Source organism: Amia ocellicauda, chromosome 8, assembly GCF_036373705.1.
Source record: "Amia ocellicauda isolate fAmiCal2 chromosome 8, fAmiCal2.hap1, whole genome shotgun sequence".
In the NCBI taxonomy this organism is placed as follows: Eukaryota; Metazoa; Chordata; class Actinopteri; order Amiiformes; family Amiidae; genus Amia; species Amia ocellicauda.
This window is the reverse complement of record NC_089857.1, coordinates 13,320,885-13,331,882: the sequence shown is the minus strand read 5'-3', so window position 1 is coordinate 13,331,882 and position 10,998 is coordinate 13,320,885. Positions and strand designations below refer to the sequence as shown.

The window sequence follows — 10,998 nt, the reverse complement described above, 5'->3', positions numbered from 1 at the left end:
GCTCTTCTAATGTAAATCACATTTGATGGATCTGTGAGATGCCTGCACGCAATCTTGCCTCACATCTGGCAAGACGACTCCCTGAACCCCAAATCTCCCCAAACAACTCGAATATCTGGAGCACAGCATGCCGATATTCTCCACATCAAATGTTCAAGGGGGAAATCATTATTTCCTCATGAATAGCTTTGAACAAGAAACCGTGAAAGGGGGTATTTAAACGCTTTATTTGGATCTTATTTAGTGTGTAAGGGATGCGATGCTGTATCCGGATCAGACTGCGCTGTTCAGGATGCATGTGCTTAACTCTATTGAACTGGGCAACATAGCTCAGAGAGCCTTTAATGCCCATAATAAGCCATTTCATTCAACCTCACATCCCATGCACACAGCTTGCTGAGATACATTTCACGGATCTCACTGTTGATAAACAGTGTAAAATGAGTCATGCAATGGGTCACTGTATAAATGTGTATAAAGACGCGATGAGACGTGTGGGTCACTATCACGTGTCCTAAATTAACCTTATGTGTCCCATATAGTAGCACATACACACAACTTAGATTTAAATTATTAAATGTCTTGAAAGGTGAGATCAAACCAATAAACACTGGTCTTGGATTCAAGATTCAAATTGTTTTTTCGGTTGTTTTGTAATTATGTTTTATGAAAGGCTTGTTAGATCTGTATGCCAATCTAAAGTTAAAGATCTGAACATGTGATCTGATTGACCAGGGAAGACTGTAATTCACGTTATGCAAAATACACTAACAGGGCAATAAACGTTGATATTCAGTAGTGGCGCAGTTGTATGGTTTTAAAGTGCAATGATGCGCCCTGTAACTATTTCCACAACAGTGTAGCGCTTGAGCTGTGTGTGTGTGTTGATACAGTAACTGAGCACAATGCAGAGACACACACACATGGACATACATGTAACACGCATGCATCCGTACACGATCATCCCCTCCAGTGCTTCACCTTCAATGCAAACTTAGAAGGGGTGCGATTGGCTGCGGATTCCCAGATCAGCCCTGATCTCAGATACAAAACCCAGAGTCCTGCCCCTCCAGACTACAGCAGCTCACAGCAAGGTAGAGAGGCAGAAAAAACCCTCCACAGAAAGATCACTGCTAAGGACTTTGACATTGACTGTAACCCACCACTGGCACCGGCTCCAGGAAGTCACCTGCGTATTGCTTTTCAGATGATGGTGTCGCATCTGAGCGATTGAACTGCACTGGACGTTTCCTCTGTCACACCTGAACTTGTCATTGTCCAGCTTTCTCTGACCGGGTCCAGCATGGCTCTGCTTCGGCATTTCCTGCTCTTGCTCTTCGGATGGAGCTGTATACACAGCGGATTCTGCGTTATGTTGAAAGACCATCTCAGTGAGCTGAAGAGAAAGGCGCAATCGGGCCATTTGGTCCGGACGGGGGTCACAGATCAGCCCCCCACAGCCCGGGAGGAGCTGCTCTTGCAGGACGCGGTGTCCGAGCACATGCGGCTGCTCTATGAGAAGTACAGCTCGGCTGGGTTCCACTTCAGGGATGGGAACACGGTGCGCAGCTTTAAAGCGCACTGGGGTACGTACTGCACAGTCCAGGAGGTCTCCCCACTGCACATAGCCTGGTTACATCCATACCGCTGTGAGAGAGGGTACTTATATGTGAAGTTCGCTGTCATGTTATGCTTTGTTTTAAGTCCTTTTCCAGTTTGCTTTTACAGCCTTTTTTACGCATTTGGTGGCAATACACCTGTTAGAAAGCCTACAGCTCTCAGCAGGTGGGCTGTGATCCGGGATGAGTTGTTCCCTGTAAAATAAAAGCCCTATTCAGTCACATGTGTCAGATCCGGTACAATCCCAATACAAAGTTTATTTTACGACTTTTCCAAATTCCTGAATCACCTGTCCACACATTGTGCCGGATACGATACATCTGCTGAACCGAAGTCAAATGCGTCCCAGCTGACTTATGCGACACATGCAATCCGGTCAGCTGTACTGTAACACAACAGGTTAGATAAAACTAATACTCTGTGTCCTTATCATGATCAGGATTCTTTCAGTGTTCAAATCTGTTATGTTAGCATTCAAATAAAGCACTGCGCATGTGTAGCCTAAAGCGGATTTATTAATGATGATGATGATGATGATAATCATAATACTAATACTAATTATTATTATTATATAGATGACATTACAAACGAAACAAAACAAAATAAAAAATAAACATCAACGCTGTTTAGTCCCCTGTAGACATTTAAGTAATGGGACACAAGACTATCCACTAATTATAATTTTTAACATATGCACTTCTGTAATTTTTAAACTTTAATTGTATTGTGCTTGATTTGCAATTTTGTACTGTATTATAGCACTTGTATTGCTCTTGTAACATGTAAGTCACCCTGGGGCGACAATAAATGTATAAATAGATAAATACGTATATAAATAGATAAATAGACACATAAATAAATAAGTTATATATATATATATATATATATATATATATATATATATATATATATAACCCCTGTTGATTTTTCATTACTGAGATCAACCAAGAGGACTGTCTGTAACTGCATTAGATGCTTTATAAAACATTATACACTTTGGTTATAGTTACATTACTAATCAAGGAAAAATAGTTTAAAAATGAAGACACTTATATTTTACATCTGAATTGTGATATTTCCTGAACGGTTGAAGGCTTCATGATGTCATGTCTTATTGATATGTCACATATGTATGTGTATGTATGGTTATATCAGGGAAGTATCTATGTGAATTATTCCCAGAAAGAAATCCAATGAAATTATATATTTCATGTATTATAATATATATAAACACGATTGTTTTCATGTCTGGATTAGGTCAAATGTGATTTAATCTACTAAACACATTCCCTCACAAAACAACAGACTTACTACATTACAATTGAATAATCAGAATAAACCAATTCACAAGACTTTGATGCAACTGCATGCCCTGTTAATCTCTCTCCCTCTCTCTTCAATTTTAGGGACTATTAACAATAGACAACTGCAGATCTTTAACCTGACTACCCTTACGAAGTCAGAAGACATTCTTTCTGCCACGCTACACTACTACATAGGGGACCTATTGAACAACACCTACCCACGGTGTACCCGGCCAAAGAATTGTGGTCGCCATGGCCGAAAACAGCAGGCCCACATCCACCTTGGCATCTGGAGTGTTGCTTCTGTGGATAACACCACCAGAACTCTGGACCACTTTCTTATCAATGTCTCCACTGTCTACAGAGATTTCATATCTTGGCAGTGGAAGGACATTACTCGAGTTCTCAACGAGGCGAAACATAACGACGAGCTACTAATCGGTATTGACATTGCTTCGCAAGGCCACAACCCCTGGAAAAAGCTCCTGTCCGACCGGTCCCCCTACATCCTAGTGTACGCCAATGACTCTGCTATCTCCGAGCCAGAGAGCGTCGTCTCCACACTGCAGCGACACAAGGGAGCGCTGGCTCCGGGCCTTCACAAGCTGGGAATGCATACACGTAACAGCACGGTACAGCGGAGGGCCAAACGCTCAGCCAGTATACTCCTCCCTCTGCAGAACAACGAGCTGCCGGGGGCTGAGTATCAGTATAACGAGGCCCAAACCTGGGAGGAGACGAATCCCTCCAAGCACCTGGAGACTCGGCCGGGTGAGAGGCAGCGGAACAAAAAGAAGCCGCGAAAGAACCGCCACAAGGTGCTCGAATTTGACGAGCAAACCTTAAAGAAGGCCCGAAAGAAGCAGTGGAATGAGCCGAGGAACTGTGCGCGCAGGTACCTGAAGGTCGACTTTGAAGATATTGGCTGGAGCGAATGGATTATTTCACCTACGTCTTTTGACGCCTTCTATTGTTCAGGATCCTGCCAGTTTCCAATGCCAAAGGTAGGTCTTCATCTTGTAAAACATACCCCTGTAAATATGGGGTTCATTTTGGTTGTATTTATTTATTTATTCCGCTCATGTTCTGTTATGACGTTGGAAGCAAATTTGGTTGAAGTAACTTGATGAAAAGTATATGTGGGCAGGGACTTTGTAAAAGGCAGCAGACTGAGATAAACAGGTGTTTTCAGGGAGCTACAGGAAGCAGTTCTTTGTTCATCACAGCAATATGTCAAGTTTAAACCTTTAGCAAAAAGCATCTGGGCTTTTAATAGCTCTAAACCTTTGCAATCTTGCCCATATATATATATATATATATATAATTTGTTTTTAGCTCTGATTCATAGCCAACACAAACTAAAACAGGGAGGTTGAACCCATGATATTGAAACAAACATTCAAGGCTTTCAGTTTAAAATGCAGCCACTTTAGAGAGGAACCCAGTACCAAGCAGCTGTGATACACTGGGGGGGTTTTGGTTCATACAAACTTTTCCTCTCGATTTAGAAAGATGATTTAAGAGTGCCCTCTTGTGGTGGAAGCCTATAAACAACATAAGATGTTCACTTGAAAAGTTGAGGGCGCATGGCCAGATGCAGTAACTTAATTTTCTTCAATCACCAGGGATATCCACTGCAGTAATTCTATTACATTGTTCAATGTTAAAGTATTAATTGCCCAGTAAATATGTAATTTCCTTCGATCTCTAGCAATCAGAAGCCCCAACATGCATGCATGGGTCAATAGGGTCTGAATAATGTATTGTTACTTTGTGTTTCCCATCTCTGTGAAAAAAGTATGTCTATATTGAGTTGTAAACAGGCTTTATAATAATCACAAAGTCCCATTGAGGGGTTATTAATTTTGATCTTCTCTTTTGTGTATTCTTGTGGTGTGATTCAATTATTCATTCATTCCGCATTTTGAATCTTTGCAAAAAATTAAAACCCCTTGTTAAACGTGCTTCTTTAAAGTTCTTGGAAGGGGAAAGAAAGGATATCTTATCCAATCTAATGAAGTGAAGGGTCAGGTGTCTCTTCAGTTTAAGCATCGAAAAGTGTGCGGTTCTCACTTTAGTCCCCTGTAGACATTAAACCACCACATCATTGAACCCAATCTGACCACGTGTGTTATTGCCAAAGGGCCAGGTGTTTGCTTGGACGTTTAAAATGTATTTTGCTGTGCTAATGAAACACACTGCACAGAGAGCAGCAGGAACGACAATCATCTGCCCTGTGTAGGTGAAGCTCAGGTTGTGGCAACACGATATGCCCTCTGTGTGTGGCCCCTGCTGTTAGCATTGTCGCATATGAGCGACAAATACAGAGACGTGGCATTATCAGAAAAACAACAACAACAGTATTTCAAAACAAATTCATAGATACAAAGAGGGACTTGGCATTTTTAGAAGAAGACCGTGTTAAAGCACAGACTGTTCTTGTCTGTCATTTCAATCAGTTTGCATTGTCCTCTTCCAAAACACGTGGGCATCATAGGACACTGCATGAGAGCTGGGACTGCATTGTCCTCTATGTATAATGTGAGGAAGATTAGCAGTTATGAATACAGCATTAAGCTCTGTTGATCTACGTAAGTGTATGCACAGAAGGCAGGGGACAGGAAGTAATTGCTTTTTCATATGATAATTTAGTTTAAGGGGGATGGCGGGTACCTTATTCTGTGCAAAACTAGGCTGGGTAATTCAAGTCACACGAGGTTAAGCCTGAGGTCTTTTTAATTAGTATAGAATTGCATGAGTTTTGTGGTAAATTGAATTAGGGGTGATGGGAGCCTCAGGGTCTCACCTGTATGAAGAGAGGAGGAACACTTCCTTTTCTGATCTGCTGGCTCCTTTGTACCGCTCACAAATCAGGCTCTTTTGTTGAGCAAATTAAATGTTCTCTGTTTAGGGCAGCTTATCAATATAGCCAACAAAGGCAACTCTGGTAAAAGAGGTATGTTATTCTGGAAAATATTAATAACAGAATAAGAGAAATGCACTGATTAGAATAAACTACAGTTGCGTGAGATGTAAAAAATGTATTGGGCTGAGAAATACTCTTCCCACTCGTAGATATTGCAGCTGGAGTTTTCTTTTGATGTTTCCTTCCTATAAAACCTATATCCAAAATTGAGGCTTTTAGTCAATATTTGTCTTATATCTTATGTATTTTACTTTAATATTTCAGTGGAAGCAGTTTGGGTTTAATATTTCACACCAGTCAAGAGAAGGGAAATTTGAAATTGCATGCTGTACTGGAATTGTAAACCTAATTAACTGTTGTGGTTATTCCATTCCATACAGAAGACTCAAATAGGTACATATGTATAGTGTATTTAAAACATACTACCAATACATACAAAATACAATAAAATGCATGTTATGTGAGCTTTCCCGCGTTAGATAGTGACAGCTAATACTTGGTGATATATTGTCATTTCTATGAGAAATTGATAGCAATATCATTTGCAGCAACTTCAGTCTTCTTCAGCTGTTGATGGTGTCAGCTTAGCGGCCACAATGGCGGAGGTCGTGTCTCACTGCTGTCATTCTGTGTTTTGCAGTCTTTAAAGCCATCCAACCACGCCACCATCCAGAGCATCGTGAGGGCCGTAGGAGTCGTCCCTGGGATTCCAGAGCCCTGCTGTGTCCCTGAGAGGATGTCATCCCTGAGTATTTTGTTCCTGGATGAAGAGTTGAATGTCGTCCTCAAGGTCTACCCAAACATGACAGTGGAGTCCTGTGCTTGCAGATAACACCACCACCTTCAAAAAGAAAATTGAAAACGAATTGATAAGAAATCTGCGCCTTGGATTTTGTTTTCTGGGCAATCGAAGAGAGACTACAAAAATCAAGTTTATGATTAAATAATTTAAATACAAGAAATGAAGATTTTGCATTTCCGGGAATAGTTTGAAACATCCCCGCACACCAATGGAAAATGGCATGCTGGCTTCTCCTGAAGTAATACTTAAAAACACAACAAGAAAAAACATAGCTTTTGCTTGTGAACTCTCTAGCTCCAGCACTAGAGAAGGGGGATGTTGCTGTTGATTCTGTTTTGTTTTTTATTACAACATTAAGACATTGACTTTTGTAATGCACAAATGACAAGCAGGATAAAAAGAAATATATATATATACATATATATATATACATATACATATATATATATATATATATATATATATATATATATATATATATATATATATATATATATATATATATATATATATATATATATATACTACTGCGGTGGTTCTGTAAGACCTCTCTCGATTTCCTTTTGTGTATATCAAGGACAACATTACTAAGCCAAAAAGAAGAGGAAAGAGGAAAAAACGCTTTAAGCAACCTGTCTTCATTTGAATAACCCGCCTTATAAACAAGGAACTCAGCCAAAGGCCCAGGATGCTGAACTCTAGTGGGAAGAAATGCCTCTTTTCTTTCATGATACTTCATGATACCTTTTTTACTTCAACATATCAAAGTCCACAAACCCTCGTGAAGAGCATAGAGGCTCTGGTGTTGCTATATACATTACATATAAAAGTCTTCATACTAAAACGTATTCATGGCTGCTATCTGGATATATATTTGAGTCCAAAACCAAAACATGGTTTAAAGTGTCTTCCCAAAATTAGAATCATTGAGGTGATCGTGATTGTTAATTATTTATGATTATTATTAATATTAATTGTATTTTCATAACCTAAAAATGTATACCATTATTAAGCACAGTAGGTCTCCATGCTGTGCTATGTACACATGAACTGTCAGTCTAACAGCTTCTGATTTGCATGACCTCCACACAGAAATACTGCTCTCTGTTATTCTCCTTATAAACCTGTGAATATCTGTAATTCTTCCTTTCAGTGTTTCGGTGGTCTTCACTGAAATTGCCCAAGTTTAAGGATATAAGAACGTATATGAATCCATATCGTAAAGGGCCCGAAGCAGAAAGGGTCTGAGCATAGCTGCAAAAGTGACACACAGACGGATACATTTTCAGGCAAGAACCCGTTAACAAGTAGTAGTAATCTGTCAAACACATGTGGATCGCTGCTGTCTGTATTGCTGTTGTGGGTGTATGTCAGTGCAGAGAGATGGAATGGGGTGTGATTGAGGCTCATTTTGTATTCAGCATAAGACATCATTGTCCAGGTGTGGAAAACGGCTGGGTCTGTTGCAGATTCTCTGTTACAGAACTTTCAGATGTTTCAATATTAGTCTTCAGTGCTCTGTGTCAGTAATTAAAATAGATATTGAGAAAGCTGTTACCACATTAAACGTTGTTTTAAAAGAGTATGCAGCTTCTATGGTAAGGAAGATGTATACATTTATGTTACTGAACTCTGTAAGTTGATTTTATAAACAAACATTGGTGACTAATTATGCTGGGAGCCTTTGAATTAATACCACTGAAAACAAGACCAGGCTTAAGAATCAAAAATAAAAATAAAATAATTTGTGTGTGCTTGTGTGCATTTGTGTGTACTGTATATAAACAAGCTCAAATACAAATGCTAAATATAACCAGGGAAATGTACATTAAGGACATTTATTTTCTTATACTATATGCTTGCAAATTAAATGTTTATGTGCTAATTTGCAGAACATTTATTAAGGTTCTATGCAACTTGGCCTGACTTGCAATATCCAAATATCACTTGCAATTACAATCTCATGAACAGTGGGAGAAAGCAATATATAATACAATAATTCAGTGTGTGTGTGTGTGTGTGTGTGTGTGTATATATATATATATATATATATATATATATATATACGTATACACACATATATACTGTTGAAGTTTATAGTATTTACATATTTCATGTGAAAGAATGTTATTCAGTGATTCAAAACTATTTGTAAATAAATGACAGATTCCAGTCGATAGGGGCAGGAATATTACATTTGAAAAAAAAAGCTATTGCTAAGTACAGAAAAGACCCAATACATGTTCTTTCAGATGAAGAGTTGTGAATAACTATAACTGTGGATATAATTTAAAAAGTCATCCTTATGAGAGCTTAGGAGCAATTCATAAATATAGATATAGTTTTTTACTTTTTAACCTTTGGAATGACACTGTTTGACGTTGAGAGTATTTTAAAGGCTGCAAAGATGAAGAGATATCCAAGAGCGGCTGGGGGGTTCTTTCCCTGACAGCTGTGTACACCTCTTTTTCTTTTCTTCTTTTATAGTTGAATACATTTTATAGATATGTATATTGGTTTTGTATATAGCCTATTTCTTAAATAAGCTCGCATTATTATATAAAAGACCTAATTCAGAAGAGGATAATTTCATAATCACATTTATTGATTGGATTTGACTTGCAATATGTTTTTTGAAACATCGCATAGTCATATATTTAACATGACACGAGATATCAGACATCCAATTGTGATTTTCATTTTCAAATTATATTTTCAAAAGCATACTGTTATCACAGGTTATTTTACTTCTTTCTGGTATGCAGTGGCTTTGTGCAAAGATAATTGTGGTAATAGGTTCTATACACATTGGACACCTTTATATTTTGTAGATGTCTTTTGCATCCTTGTCTCTTGCCATCGCAGTCAAAAACATACTATTGTTTTGCATGTTTCAAAAGAAAAGAAATGTAATGATCTATATTTATACAATCAGTCTGTATTTAGTATTTTAATACATTTGTTTTACCACATGTGGCAGTTGAGAAAAATAACATTTATATATATATATTGATATATATAAATACATATAAAGATCCCTATGTTCTGCATTGGCAACAATTGTTCATTGTCCAATCACACTTATAACATTTGTATTATATGATGGATTAAGTATATAGAGAAAAGCTTCTTCTATGACACTGTAAAGTCTTTCTTGTAAATGGTTAGCTCTAAGGAAAGGAGATGCCTGTACAATAAGCTTCATAAAAATGTATTTGTATATGGAAAGGAACTTTTAAAAAGGCATTTTATTTATTTTATGTATGTTGCATTTCTTTGTATGATTCATTTTGAAATGTGGTTGCTGTATAGCAGGTAATGCTTTACAAATGGTTTCCAGACATCATAAACAGTCAAGCTGTGAAGGGCACTTCTCACTACTGATGTATAAGCTTGCTTCGTTGTAATGTTTCCCTGCAAGGCAACCTTCTTTATGAACTATTAAAAAACATAAATAAAGTTATGTATGTCAGAGTATGTTGCTTTTTTGGGTCATTCAAAAGGCAGTTTTACTAAAAAGCCTCTCTTTCATTATATAAACCAACAGCATGAATGTGTTCACTGATTGCAAATAAGATGTTACCAAGCTCTAGCTACTTGTGAAGAGCAGGGAAATTACCTGGAATTTCTTTACAAAGTAGATAGCGGGTCCCTCACTGCTTCTAGCAGCAGCCTCGATTTTCCTGTGATGCTTGACATGCTGGTTGTGTGATCTTGTTGACTGATCTCTGCTAAAGGAATCATCACTGCCCTTTAGTCATTAAGAAGAGGGTTTACTGTGGAGATCAGCCAAGAATTAACCTGAATGAAAACTGATAATACAGTTTGAATGGGCATTTTCAGTTGGATGGAAAGAAGCTGAAACATCTGTCAGCTCCCACACGCCTTAGCATCTCTTTCCAAGGTCAAAGACTTAATTCATTTAAACTACTAATTCCGGATACATTTAGTTCCAAGAGCACCACTTTTCAATGATGCAATTGTCATGGTAAAATTAAAATAAAATAAACTAAACACAAGTTCTATATTATTAGAGGAAATCCTTACAATGGACATCATTAAACAAATGTATTGTATACAATATGCTTGTTAAAGCATACCTGAGTTTTATCAGATGATTATGCACTTGATTCCATGTACTATGTATGTTTTAAATATTTTTGAAGAGTTTTCAAACATCTGAAACATGTGATACACCTTATATTATATAAATAAATAGTCCTTAAATATCCTGTTAAAGGTGCCCCCGTTTGCTTTGGTAAACATAAAGGGATATATAGGGAATAATTAGGTTTTTATAGTTTTTCTTTTGTATTAAGCTATTTTAATTTTAACAGAAACAGACA

General features: G+C 37.8%; 1 protein-coding gene across 1 annotated transcript; it reads left to right on the top strand.

Annotated features, from left to right (window-relative positions):
* Nucleotides 1-1,077: 1,077 nt before the first annotated feature.
* bmp3 (bone morphogenetic protein 3) lies at nucleotides 1,078-7,074 on the top strand. Its single transcript, XM_066712092.1, has 3 exons — nucleotides 1,078-1,586; nucleotides 3,027-3,928; nucleotides 6,491-7,074. Exons 1-3 carry the CDS (start codon nucleotides 1,304-1,306, stop codon nucleotides 6,680-6,682), a joined length of 1,377 nt encoding a protein of 458 aa, XP_066568189.1. The 5' UTR covers nucleotides 1,078-1,303; the 3' UTR covers nucleotides 6,683-7,074.
* Nucleotides 7,075-10,998: the final 3,924 nt, after the last annotated feature.

What these genes read in the sequence shown, in the direction of transcription:
- bmp3 (XM_066712092.1), top strand. Translation starts at nt 1,304, where the DNA reads ATGGCTCTGCTTCGGCATTTCCTGCTCTTGCTCTTCGGATGGAGCTGT. An exon ending in CAGCTTTAAAGCGCACTGGG is followed by an intron (nt 1,587 to 3,026) that starts GTACGTACTGCA and finishes CTTCAATTTTAG; the next exon opens with GGACTATTAACAATAGACAA. An exon ending in GCCAGTTTCCAATGCCAAAG is followed by an intron (nt 3,929 to 6,490) that starts GTAGGTCTTCAT and finishes TGTGTTTTGCAG; the next exon opens with TCTTTAAAGCCATCCAACCA.